The 14,611-nt window shown below is 39.1% G+C and overlaps 1 protein-coding gene across 6 annotated transcripts in view; it reads right to left on the bottom strand.

Moving 5' to 3' along the window:
• Window positions 1-14,611, bottom strand: part of megf11 (multiple EGF-like-domains 11) — a 68,162-nt gene that overhangs the window by 20,380 nt on the left and 33,171 nt on the right. For all 6 annotated transcript variants that reach the window (XM_020619294.1, XM_020619297.1, XM_020619298.1 and 3 more), the window contains 5 exons: window positions 4,773-5,019; window positions 4,525-4,645; window positions 3,100-3,236; window positions 1,017-1,229; window positions 380-554 (listed from right to left, as the gene is read on the bottom strand). In XM_020619294.1, coding sequence (XP_020474950.1) covers window positions 380-554; window positions 1,017-1,229; window positions 3,100-3,236; window positions 4,525-4,645; window positions 4,773-5,019 — 893 coding nt within the window. The remainder of the gene's footprint in view (window positions 1-379; window positions 555-1,016; window positions 1,230-3,099; window positions 3,237-4,524; window positions 4,646-4,772; window positions 5,020-14,611) is intronic.

Genomic DNA, 14,611 nt, shown 5'->3' with positions numbered 1-14,611 from the left:
ATTGTGTTAAGCACTTTGGTCAGCTCTGGCTGTGCTATATAAATAAAGTTGATGATGATGATGATGATGATTTTAAAAGACAGACAGTTTTAATGTTTTAAATTCCACCTTTTTGTTTTGTTTGTGGTTCAGTACATTTAAGTTTTTCTGTTTTCTTTTCTTCCGCCTTTATTTACTGTTCATCCTTCAGTAAATACTAGCTGTGTGGTGATTTGTGTAACACAACATACAGTAAGACCACGAGACCATGCATGTGTGAAATAAAATAAAATGAAATACAATAAAAGATATACTATCTAAAATAACTATAAAACACTACTATGATAGTGGCAACTGACCTAAGTAAAATTAAATAGCTGTGAAGGTACATGACACTCACCATGAACCCAGGGGCACATATACAAGCACCTGTGACAGAATGGCAGTCAGCTCCATTGGCACAGCTGCAAGGCAGCATGCATCCCTCACCATAGTATCCAGGTGGGCAGGTCTCATTACAGTAAAGCCCTGTCCATCCCGCAGAGCAGGTGCATTCACCAGACAGTGGGTGGCAGCTACAACATAATGAGAAAAAAAGATGAAACATCAACAAGAAGAAAATTTGCGAGGTGAGGTTTCAGCTCTGAGAATGTCAACACTTCACTCCTGAGCAGGGTCAAAGTGTGAGTCTGCACCAACAGCAACTCATCCATCTACAGTATGTGTATGTGTTCATTTCAGATGGATGATGTGTCTCATTTATCCTTCGTTTTGTAATGACTTCTACGGTCGTTGCCCACCTCCAGCTGGAATCAGAGCATTAACACTTCATTAATTATGAATGCTGCTGAGAAATTATGAATGAAGCAAAGGTTGCGATTAAAAGCTAACTGGATGACATGGCTAAGAGTGCAGACTTCACAATGAGTGCTGGCTTAGAGCTAAAATGAGGCAATACTGAGGAGCTGCAGGAGGCTTTGCTTCAGGGCTTGGTCAGAATGAAGCTGCATGTGGCCTTGCAATGCTGTCTCACTTACCTTACAGTGTTGGTAGTATTACAGGGGCAGTACTTGTCGCAGATAAGGCCATAGAGGCCCGGGGGACAGAACCTCTCTTGGCAATTAGGACCTTTAAACCCTGTTTCACAAAGACAGGCTCCATTGATATGGTGACACTTGGCTCCATTCTGGCACTCACACCTCTCGTTACACTGCGAACCGAAGGTGCCCACCGGACAGTCATCCTGACACCTGGAGAAAATTACAGAGCATCGATGCAGTCTTTTAAACGCTGCTATAAAAATGTGATGTACATTTAAAAATAAATGAGAGTCATGACTGGTAACATGGAATTCAGAAGATGAAAAAGTTAAAGGAACTGTGTTTAAAAAGTAGAGCTGAAACAGGTAGGCACTGAATTACTCAACTAGTCAAACGACAAAATGAATGAACAGTAATCTGAATAGTTTGTTAATTTATTTATCATTGTCAAGCAAAAATCTTAAACTTTCTCCGGTTCCAGATGTTACGATTTGCTCATTTTCTCTGTTAGCATAAATTTAATATTTGTATGTTTTAAGCTGCTGCTCAAACAAGTAATTTTATAACAATTTCATGATTTAGTTTTATAGGTGACTTGTTTAACCATTAAGATATTCTGTCATATTAATCAATAATAAAAACAAATTCTAACAGCAGCACAAAAAAAAACATATTATACTGTTCAAATAGACTTTTGAAAAGGGCTAATGATACTAATATTTTATTTATAGCAATACTGCCTCTTTCATCACACTATCACCACTGTTAATACTGCTGCTACAGGTACAACTAGAATATTTTATGAGTGTCAGATGAATGATAATAACTTTGATATTGAACATGTAACTCTTTAATGACATGAATAAAACCCTTTAGCTGCTACTCTAATACAGTAAAAATGAAATTGAAACACAGTATTTCATTTCTTACATTTTGAATATTTAGTGTATTTTGAAAATATTTTTATAAATCCAAGGCTGACATGGTCAAATTTTGACAAGTACATGACAGGAAAGCCATAAACGCAGTCCCCGCTGTCGGCAGTCAGGACTTCTGTTTCTCTTCAGGTTCTGCACAAGATTCAGTAATCACCAACCACAGAAATTTAAATTGCTGAGGAGTTTCTCCACATGAAGCACTGAAGGAGATCAGCAAATGGATTTTTGTCTTCACCTAAATATACTGACTTAACTATCCAATCTTGGTGGAGTATCAATCTCAGGAGTCTAACAAAGCTATTACAAATAGCTCAATTATAGTACATTATAAAATGTGCAAGTTATGTATCATGTTTAAATTACCCCAGCTTTAGTTTTATCAGGGGACAACGGTATTATTACACTAGACAGGAGAGTGTGGGGGCTAAGACACTCTCAGATTATTCCTGGCAGGTTAATTCACCTGCCACTGACAAAATGAATGAGGGCAATTTTGCAAAATAATAAAGTATAAGAAAGGTCTGGTCGAGGAAGTGTTTCCATCCAAGAGACAATTGCTTTATCTGAACTAATAAACTCAGGCTGCTCTGGGCTGCTCTGGCAGGCATGGGGAACTAAAAAGATCTGTGGATTTCAATGAGACCTTAATATAGGCCCATTACTTATAATTAATGAGCAGAATCCAAACAGCATGTAGCCCATGGTGAGATCAATGCACAGGCTGGGAGTGGAGGAGGATGAAGGCTGAAGACAGGCTGAAACTTTGCTGGCCGGCATGAAGTACGAGATTAATTAAACATAAACACCCCTATTTAAAGCATCCAATCAACCTTCAAATGGACTAACGGACATTTATAATGCTTATTTCTCTTGACTGTGAGATTGTTTTAACATTTTCTTTCTCTTTTAAAAGAACAACCAGGTTTGTGCCTCATCTGGAAGTCAACAAAGAGAATAGGTCAGTGAGTGACTGTTTAATGTGCAGTAACTATAGGCGTGAAACCATCCTTTGCATTAAAACTAATATTAATAAATCATGCCATTCATTGTCTGACCTATTTTCAAAGTAGGAATATGCAAAGAGTACTTCACAAAGGCCTTTTGTGCATAATAACCTTAGCCAAAGGGTGTCACCTGCGTACCTGCGTCCACTGAAACCAGCTGCACACTGGCACTGCCCTGTGACGTGATCACACAGGCCGCCATTGCGACAGGAGCAGTCCTTGCTGCAGTTGATGCCGTATTTGCCAAGTGTGCAGGGCTGGGCACAAACTGAACCCTGAAAAGACATTTGAAGTAACTGTATGATGACTCCAAGACTCAAATACCTAAATACCTAGACTATTGTTATGGTTTGTGGCTTTACCCTCCTCAAATTTAGAGAATAAAAGAATATTTAAAAGCCTAAATGAAACACGTTATCAAAACACACAGTTATTCTTTGAACACAGTTTTCACATATGGCTCAAATGAATTTTATTTTCACATGGAAAGTGATCATTACTGACCTCCATGCCTTGGTAGGAATAGACTGCACTAGAGCACTAGAATAGCAGTAGATTATTTTAATTGCACTGACTAACCATTATCGTTGCTCTATTGAAATGATATTAATTAAAAGAAGATTTGGATGATATGACAATATGTACCGCAGGCCAATAAAAACTTGTTGACCCTCAGAGATTTTATCATATTGTTTATACTGGCCCTTTAAAATCGAGTGTGGATTCATTACCATTCAATAAGCATGAAGCTTTACTGTACATCACAAATGGGTTTTTATAAAACTTTGGAATAAATGTGATAAAGTACCCCAATTTGTCAGGTCTTTAATTCAAGATTCAGATTAGAACAGACATTGGTGTCTGGCTCTTTCCTACGCAATCAGTTTCTCAGCAGAATTTCCAGAAACTACATTATATCTCAGTAAATAATCACTGCCTTACAAAATTACTTATATCATTAAAAAAGATTTATTACCTACTGTCCAAACCCAGTTTAAAGGAATACAAAAATTCAAAGTGGGCAGCGCTTTTAAAAGCATTCAATCAATTGTCTATTTTCCTTTATTCAGTAGTTTGACAGCAGAGACAGATACCATATATAGAGAGAGTACAAGGAGGAAAACAGGCAACAAAGGTCTGGATTAACATTGCTTTAAACCGTGAGGATTTCCCTATAGTTAAACTTAATGAAGCTTAGGCAAAAGTTCAATAAGCAAGATCTCTTCCTTCACATTCTACTTGTTCCTCAGTGGGTTAATGTGGGCTATTACTCTTGATCTATTTCTCTTCATCACTTCCCTTTGCTGTCAAATCTTGACATTACTTTGTGAACCCGCACTGGAGGAAGCACGCACATCACTATGAACCTTTTTCCTGCAGTTAGCAGAGAATCCTGTGTACTTATTTATAATGAAACTTGACATATTGATACTAGGGCCCATGTTCTCAACATGTCAGATTACATTACAGACCTAAATGTTTTCCCAGAACACCAACTATGTTCAGTGGTTTTCTCTGGCCTTTCTCCCTCACTGACTCCCCACCTTTGCTCGTGTGACCTACCATCCAGCCGGCACGGCAGGAACAATCTCCGGTGATGTGGTGGCATGTTCCTCCATTCTGACAGGGGCAGCGCTGCTCACACTGAGGCCCGTGACTACCTGACGGACAGCGCTCGCCACAGCTGTCACCACACAAGAAAAGAGTGAAATGTCAAACAAAAAACACACAGACAAACAGCAAATTAGCACATGAACACTTTTTTATAGATACCTAAAGCAAAGAGGAGTAAATATGCTGCCGGTACTCACAAAGCCCCTGTGTAGCCCGGCGCACAGATGCACTCTCCTGTCTCATGGTTGCAGGTGGCACCATTCAGACACTGGCAGGGTAGTTGGCATGCCTTGCCATAGTAACCGTGCTCACAGGGCTCCTCACAACGCCATCCCTGGTACCCATCAGTGCAGACACAGGCACCTGTGATGGGGTTACACTTAGCCCCATTTTGGCACTGGCACCGATTACTGCAATGAGGCCCCCAGTAGTCACTCTCACAGCCTGCAGTCATAGAGGAAAGTGGCAGGGCAGAGTAACCAAACAAATAAAATAATGCACCAGCATTTACTCTTAAAAGCATCTAAAATAATATGTTAATATAGCAAGAATGTAATGATATTACTAATAACTGAATTCCTGTATAATACACTTGATAGTTCATCATAAATAATAAACATTTCAAGGAATTATTCCTCCCTATCAATAACCTTTTACAGTGTTAGTATAAAACTACTTTATTCCAGTAATATTCTCAATGGTCTTCTTCAGTTTAATATTCATTTTGAGCACCACAAAAAAGTACACAAGTTAAAATATACTGGGAGATGCGCTGTTTTCAGTCTTTTCATGGGATTTTTTTCCCACCAAGATAAATATCACCAGACTTATGCTTTAAATTGATTCACTTTCTCCACTCCTGCTCAGGGTCATGGTGCTGGAGTGTATCAAAGCATGCCTTGGGAAAAAGCAGAGGAACACCTTTCACAGACTGCTATTCATCATAACCAATGACAGACAATCACTCACACACACATTCACAGTTATGGAGACATAAATACAAGAAGAACATGCAAACTCTGCACAGAAAAGGATCTAAACCAGAAATCAAAATGAGACTGTTTTTCTGACCACCGAGCCTCCGTTTCACACTTCCACACACTCCTCTGGCATGTGCAAAGCTTCTGTAAGACATATATAAAACCAGCAACACTGCAGAACAAAATTCATACCCCTTGTCGACGTGAGCATTTCATAACATTAATCAAGCTGTAACTAAACCTGCTGGTATCCCAGGCAAGTGACAAACCAAAGCTTCTGGCTGAAAAAGTCTCTGCACAAAGAGCCTTGCCTACATTACTGTTCACTTCCAGACAGGTCATATAATCAAGTTAATTTTTAGAAAAAGCATCTGTCCTTTAAATCAGTCTCTAAATATATGTTAGACAGATCTAGATGAATGATAAAACCAGTATCACATACAATACCTCTCTCTTTTTTAAACAGATTTGATTAAAAATGTATGCTGTATGCTACCATATTAACAAGTTAGTCAGACTGCAATTGAAAACTTGTTCTAATACATAACTAGACCTTTAAAAACTTAAGTTTAAAACATACGTAAGTTTAATCATGTTTTAATTTTCAGAAATGCCAGGGTTCAGCTCTCCACCAACTCAACAGACAGCACCTACAGAATGACATTTTTTTCTGACATTATACCTCTCTTCTAGAATATTACAGAAGTGGTTGCAGCTTGTCTTTGTATACTATTAAAGTTGCATTGATCCATCCATTATGACCACTAGAAAAGGCATCAAATTCAATACAGATGCAGATAGATAACGGACAGTCACCACAGTATCTTCCATTAGCACACAGTTGTTTAGCTAATGTGTAAAACTGCAGGCTACAGTTTTTCTGGCCACCTAAAGTTCAATATTTACTCTCCTTTTAGGTCCATGTAGTTCTCCACAAAATATCTGTGTATTTAGGAACTTAGACAGCTAATACTTTAGCACTCTGCCTGCCATTTGGCACTTGATCATTTGTAGCATACAGTGTGCTTAGCAGAGCTTGAAGGTTGCCTAGCCGGTGGTTGATGAGTGCGCGGCAGCAACTAAATATATTTTGTCAATTAAGCTGCAGATCATTTTCTTGATTAAATGCTAAGTGTATTTTAAAAAATGGCCATCACAATTTCCCACAGCCCAAAGTGTCTTCCAATTGCTTGTCTTATCAGACGAGCAGTCCCAAGCCCAAAGATATTCGGTTTACTATGGGAGAACACCTTAAGAAAACAAAATGGTTGCATTTGACGGAGTAGAAACTGTTAATGTTTGATACGTTTGCTTAAAATGCACTGTGATTAACAAAAGACTGATTTTATGCCAACTGACATTACTTTATTTGCAAATTATTTTCGCTCAGACTAAATGTGCTAAAATTATGTGTACTCTGAGTGATTTGGATAGTATAAACAAACATATTCACGTTACACATTGTGTCATTATATTCAGTGTTAATATCAGAAATATTTATGCAGTTTTAATGTGTTTTAACTCGGATTCCTAGTACTTCCCTTCTAATAAGGTGACTAAAACCCTGCATTTTTAACAAGTAAAATGAAATGATCAAATATGATATGATGTGCCAGACTCAGTATATGTGATGTTGACATACCACAAACATCATAGAGAAAGGTCTTAATAACACCCTGAAATTAATTCGCAAAAATGAAAGCAAATGTGCAAGCTGTTCACACCTCTCTGTGACTAGAAGGAAGAGCAAACTGGCATGCAAAGATTAAGAACACAAGGAGCCAGTGATTTTTCATATATAGCGGTTTGTTAGTTGTATGTCTTTTAACACTTTTTTTCAGGTAGAACACAGTCAGCTCTCACAAAAGGCCAGTGATAACCACTGAAACTAAGAAACGTCTGTATCTCTGCAGACATATCCTCACTTTTCAAACTTTACTTAATCTACTTTTAACTGACTAATTGTATAGAACCTAGAGTAATAGTGCAAAAACATTCAGTTTGATGGAATAAGCCAACACGGTATTCATCCTCAGTGATGCTAATACCCCAGAGGTGTCATCCATCAGTAACAGCAGAATTAGTCTTCCCAGCTGTATTGTAATATTGACACTCAAGAAAATTGGTCAAGTTATATAACCTCGGCGCTTTTCATTGGTGTAAATGGCTCAGTGACATTACTTAGTAAGACCTGAGGGAATGATGTAAAACAAGCAATTCTCACATTTCTCGAGGGATGGCTCTATTTAAAAAAGACTTAATACATCCCATAAACTGCAGGAAAACAGCAAATATTCAAGGTTAAATGAACAACCAGCTTTTATGTGAAGAACAACCAGCACTGAGCTGTGGCTGTGGGCAGTCACTCTCACTGGGGTAATTGTTCTTTTGAGGATCTAGTGGCGATTTAAGTGATTGGTATGGTCTTATGTCCCTTCAGCAGCAGCAGCAGCAGCCCATTTTGAAATCCAGGCTGGCACACAGCAGCAAGGATGGTGAATATTCCACTATTGAGTCTCACATAATTGCAAACTCAGTTGTACATGTAACAATGCGTCTCCCCCTCCTTATATACTAGCTTTGCCAGAGCTCTCATCAGCCAGAGTGGGAGCTTAATGAACACTGTTTCGTGGTCGGCATCGAAGCCTGTTTTTCCAGGTACGCAGCAGGAAGATGATCAGCCTTTCTGTGATACAGACAGGTCTGCCCTGAAGGGGGTCCCGAAACACTGCTCTAGTGCAGTATTACTTCTGTGGTTGGACAGAGTAGAGGCCACATTACAAGCCTCACACTGATTTGATCTAATGTGCTCCAGGCCTCCAGTCTGGCATGAACGAGTTCCCTGAAGGTTGAGCTGCTGCTACGCAAACGACCCTGGCACATTAAATCTGAGGGGTGTGCAGGCGGACAGGGTAATAGATGAGCAGTTTAGCTGCAACTTGGTTCAGCACTCCATAAGAACTCATCAGAACTACTTCAGCTCAACAGTGCTCCCTCAGCATAGCAGACAAAACAGGCAGTGCCTACTGTATATTACAAGAGGCATCGCCATCATCTGATACCAGCTTCAGACTTTAACCACATTAATAAAGACAGCATTTTTTTATTCTGACACAAATATGTCAGTAAAAAATTGCCAGAGCAGCAGAGAAAAACAGAAGTAAACTGAAATCTATCCAGTGCTTAATTTGCAGACTTTTCTGGTGCTTAGGAGCTCAACAAATGATATCATTTGAAGTTTTAAACCTTCTTTAGCTCACAGTTAGAGGCCTCAGCACATCGAGAGCAAAGCCCATTATCTCACTGTCTCTCTCCTACACAGAGGTTCTCAAACTTTACCCAGCAGTCTCTCACTTCCCAGCACTGACAGTATTTAACTATGATTAAGGAGTCAGAGTTCATGATAAGCTGTGGGCAAAAACAGAGAAACAACAAAAGAAAACAGTATGTTGCATGAAGGACTCCGCTTCTAGAGAGCACAACTAAATTGTGTGAGGTGATGAGGGCACCCTGTGGGTTGTAGTGCGTAGGCAGTGAATCCCACACTGCGACTAGAGAAGCTGCAGTCCAGCCCATTAACTGGTCTGGTCTGGGTCATGAGCCTAACCAGAGGACACACGCACTCGCAGCTCAGAGCCCATCATGCATAACAGCTGCAATGTGGATAACCTCACACACAGGGAAAGGTCCAATCCCAAGATGCTGGCTATAATCTCCTTGGCTGGAACAAAACAGATCGTACCGAGGGGTACCGGCAGATAGTAAAATTCTGAAGGTGATGTCCAAAGAATGGGCTGAGAGAGCCATCATGGCTTTGAAGTGTGCTCAAGAGTCTGCACGATCAGGGGCTGCCTGCAACAGGATTAAATCCAAACAGCTTTCAGCAGCCGACTTCTTTTAGAAGTCATCCTGAACTTGGCCTCTTCAGCGAAATGTTTGTCACTGTTTGTGTCTGTTTGTGCCACAGAAGGCTGCCATAAGCTTCTCAAAGCTAACTTCAAAATGAGGGCCTGAGTCAAGCTCTTCAAACACATCAATACATTGAAATGGCATTCTAGTTTTTTTACTTCATTTATTTAGCTGGCAAAAGCAACGTTCAATTAGAATCACAGCTGGACTGGTAGAAACACTGGCCACTCGAGGTGGTGGGTGCAGACAGTTTGTTGCTGCTTTGCCAACCAACTGGGAACGCCACATTAATGCTATTGGAATATTTGGCACAGAGCCCGACTTCACTCCCCACCGACTGAGCCACTCACAGTCACATAACTATTATAACACACATTGTTGACACTTGAGGAATCACTTAACTCACTGAAGACATTAGAAGGCGAAACACTCTGACTCCTGAGAGCCTTTTACTCCTCGCTTACTCTTTAGCAGAGCTTGTGGCAAAGCAGAGTGATTTATTGTCTTGATGAGTCTCCTGCACTGCCTCATGAGAAGAGTGCACCTCTGAGTTTTACATCATTTGATTCACACTTTGTACCACTAGCTTTGTTCTTTTTCTTTCTCCTTGACAGATCTGAATTTTCAAATTACACTCCATGACCAGAATTAATACTGGCAAGTCACTATTTAAAAATGGCACGAAGAGATGGGCTTTGTTTAGAGATTTTAAATGCTGAAAGGATTTTTAAAGCATTTTTTAAACAATGAAACAATTCTGCCTACAATTTAGCTGACACAAGGATATGTAATATTCTGCTCTTCGTTCAATATGAGCTACTTGTATTATGAGTTATTCAATAAAAGCCCAGCTCAATATTCAGCTATTCATCACAGCTCTGACTCAATGGCACAGACTAATAGAGTGAAAAGCAGACAGGATTGGCACCGGGGTCTACAGGGAAAATGATGATTGTTGTGTAAAGTGGTAAATTTGCATTGAATGATAAATGTCGAACAGCTTTGTTAAACTTGGGAATGTGAAAGCTGCCAATACGCTACAAGACAGAGGCCACTGTCCCTGTTCTGCAGATACCTATTACTCTGTTATTTATTAGTCCTCAGACAAGCCAGGCACAAGTAAATAGTTTAGATACATCCATGAGAACTTGACAAATGAATTTCTAAATATACAGAAGAAACTGCCAATAGTCATGGGGGCAGTTCCGCTGAATTGGAATAACAGCATCCTACAGCCTCTGCTGTTGGGCGTGTCACTTGTCCTGCTCTAATTCATCTTAACCGAGTCCCTGTGTGCTTGCATCCCTCTGGGGGCAGAGCAGCACAGAACCAAGCCCACTACACAACACAGACACTGCCTGAAAAGAGTTTGCTGTTCACACAGTTCACTGTAAAGCCCCATTATGCTCCCTCCAGATACCAACTTGCAACTGGATAAGCAGTAACAAGATCTGACTTTTGCTTATTTGGAAGCACAAGACTAATGAGTGAATAACTTAATTCTTTTAGGACTATACATTACTGATTAAAAAGTCCAGCCCGATTGTTTATCTCAATGAGGATCTGATTATTTGTCCAAGTTCTCTTCAGGATGTGAGGCTGGATCGATACGAGCCCTGCAGGTGCCAGGCGTCTTCTCTGCAGCGCAGCTCTAACAGGGTTAACAGGGTCGGTGGTTGACTAAGACAGACAGGGCTAGGTCATCTCAAGGTTTAGTCTAAAAAAGCACTTAAGAGCAGTGCTACTTAAAGAGCAGCTCCTCATTCTCATAAAGCTGGCTGAGTCAAGCTGTAATGAAAGCAGACTGTGAGAGATGCTTTCACCTCAGTGCAGTAAACCAGTCACTTGTTCAGCAGAACCTGACATGGCTCATGAAAGCTTCGGGATCAGCAAACTGTTACACAGCCCACTTTTCATTCTAATAAATAATTTACCCCTCACTCTGTCCTGCAGAAAACAAACCGTTTGCTCTCTTGCCACAGGACGACAACAAAGAAGCAATCCGAGCAGAGGTGGCTGGAGTATAAATAAAGCCATCGTACTGCATCACAGACACTATATACAACAGTAGATCAGTCACTGGCTATGATGTGTCCTCTCAAAACAATAAGACCAACTGTTACCATACTTAATTTGCACATATTGATTTCCTATTTTCAATTATTTATTCTAATTAGGATGAAGTAGAATGTGCCATGGAGCAAGATCAGTCACTGTGAGGGGGGAGAGTGGAGACTAGTGTACATCGGTGTACACTGGTGTACAAGGCCAGCAGGGGCAGCACCATCAGTGTCATGAAGGAGTCAAAGAATCTGCAGGGCAGTATTTTGTGTTTGTTGTGGCAATGATGCAGATGTGTGCAAGAATTGTTTTCTGCACAGGTAAACAGTGGTCCAAAGTTATATGTTTGGAGAAAGCGCATCCCCATGCACTGAAACAGCCATATAGCATGGTGTTCCATTAGATAATAACCATGTTAGACATGTCAGCAGATGAAATGAATGATAGAGATTCCTATGATGGCTTGGTGAAACAGAAAATTAACTATAACATGAAATCAAAATCTTCTTGGTAGCTCTTCATCTCGTGGCCTTTGGTGTGTGGTAAAAATCAGTGTACTCTTTCACATCTACCGTCTTTCATTTTGAGTGCAAGACTGTTATAGGAGGGTCAACTGTTGTAGCTCAGGTAGACTAATTAAAAAACTGAGGATGACTTGATTTGCATAAGTGAAACCAGCTGATAAATTTGTACACATAGTACTAATTAGTGCATCTCTGTGTGCATAGTATGGCTTCAATTCAGCCCAGTCCTTTACTAGATTATGACTTGGAATATTACCATATCAGCAGTGTTTCATGTGACAAAGAGCATACACGTGTTTCTCTCCACACAGAGGCGATCTAAGAAGTATTATCAGGTAGTGAGAGCTTGAAAGAGATTTTTAAACCAATCTGTTTTAACATCTATGTGACATCAATTACCTATGTATGTGCCAGGCTGCTGTACTGAAAATAACAGGATATAGAAGCGGGCTGTGTTTGTCTAAAATCACCCATGGTTACAGTGTTTTTTTTGTGTGAACTAACAAAAACTGGACATTAGATGTGACAAAAATCAGCTCTAGAAAGCTACCTAAAACAAAACAGCAGAGAAAACATCCAATGTGAGGATGCAATTGATGTTTTTCATTAGCAATTATTATGCTGATTATTTTCTGTCAGTTATTCATCAATCCACTATTTATTTGACCTATAAAACGTCTGAAAAGAAATGCTAAATGTCTATCAGAATTTCTGAAAACTGTGACATCTTCAGTTTGCAGTATCACAACCATCAAAAAATTACTATGTCAAAGAAAATCTGTCATTTAATTATCAAAATAGTTTTCTGTCAATTGAGTAACTAGTTAATGCCCAAAAGCCCAAAAGAAGAACTAAGACGGTACTTTGATGACCGCAGTTACAATATGTGCCATGAGTTTCTTTACCTTAATATGTTTTCAGTATTAATTGCATAAAGTTCTACCTGCCAAAAACTTGACTCTCAGTAAGTCTGACGGGCGACTGTTACCAATGGCAGTTACATTCTTCACAGAGATCACCACCCGTGGTCAATGTGAATAAATGGATTTATATTGTGCTGGAGAAATTTTTCACCAAATGCCCATGGAAATATTTTTACTGCTGACTGTCTGTATGCTCAGCATGTAATAAACACTGCTATATTTTATTGAGCTATTCTCTCCATTTGTAGCTCGCACGGTGAGCCACTTACTGTATTGTATATTGAATGGTTGCAGTAGGTTTGTTCACACAAATGGAAAAAAATTATTTACTGTAGCTATATTTTAATATATTTTCAGTACATTTCAGCCTTAAAGCATACTACACACACAGACCTACTGAAAATAAATTGTTTCTGCTGGAGTGAGAAAATTCTACTTAACTTTTGTGCACCAGGAAAAATTGAATCTGTGTTATGTGATTGTAATCTTTAACGTACTACTGTTACATTCAGTTTATTATCTTTGATTAGTGTCTCTTTCATTAACAACAGCCCAGAAACAAGTCATCTAGGAAAATATGGACTGTTATTTTAGACATGCAACAAAACTATATTTTTTTGTTAGTTTTTATGAAATTATTGATCAGTAATGTGATCAAGACCTGAAGAGCATCAAGTACAACAACAGTCTTTATATAAACGAACCAATCCGAAATTTGTTTGGCAAAACCATACCTTAGCAATTAAAACAATTAAAATAATAATCTAAAATAAATTTTCAGAAAATATAAAATTAGAAAAATATACAATAAATGTAATAAATAAACAACAGCAAACAAAAATAACATGGAAGTTGAAATCTAAGATCCGAGAGTAAATGAAGTATCCTGAGCAGAGAGAACATTTGTGAAACGTTTTTCACTGCTACTTTTCCTCCATGTCATATTTTGTGCAGTGGAGGTCTAAGAGCAGAAATGTCATTTGTAAAAACATAATTGAAGGTTGTAAACAATGTGTCCCACCTATCCATTTGATTATCAGATTCACCTTAAGCTGTACCTATAGAGAAATGTAATAAAATTGGTGTCAAAGAGCACTGAAACCTATCGACCAACACAAAGAGGTGTATGAATGCAAATGCAGTGGAAGTTATTTTTTCTCTTTGTATGCCTTCATTACTCTCCATGGGGTGTTGTGCACACAACCAGCACTTGTCAATTGTTGGCTCAGACCAATGAAATTATGTGTCTAACATGTCACAGTGTATGGATCTGTCCCTCACTATAAACGCAGACATGATTTAGCCTAAAGCTGAACAATCAGTGCATCTATCCACCTTCCAAATGAACCCGCAACATTCCAGAATCAACATATGCACAGACAAACACAAGCATAATTGCTTTTTAATGATCTCACATTATGCAGATGCTCATCATGAAGCCATAAATCTTGGGAGTTTCTACCTGCCTGACCACCAGTAATGCCAGCAGACCGACACACTATATTATGTTTTGTGAGAAAAGTTAAGAGGCAAAGACTTTTACTGGCCCATTCTACTTGTCTGTGCAATCATATACCTTACCCCTGTGCATTTAAATCATCTAAGCTGTCAAGAAAGAGGACAGCAATTATATATTTAA

Source organism: Monopterus albus, unplaced genomic scaffold, assembly GCF_001952655.1.
Source record: "Monopterus albus unplaced genomic scaffold, M_albus_1.0 scaffold218.1, whole genome shotgun sequence".
Taxonomy (NCBI): domain Eukaryota; kingdom Metazoa; phylum Chordata; class Actinopteri; order Synbranchiformes; family Synbranchidae; genus Monopterus; species Monopterus albus.
The sequence above is the reverse complement of the archived record's forward strand: the minus strand, read 5'-3'. Positions and strand labels throughout refer to the sequence as shown.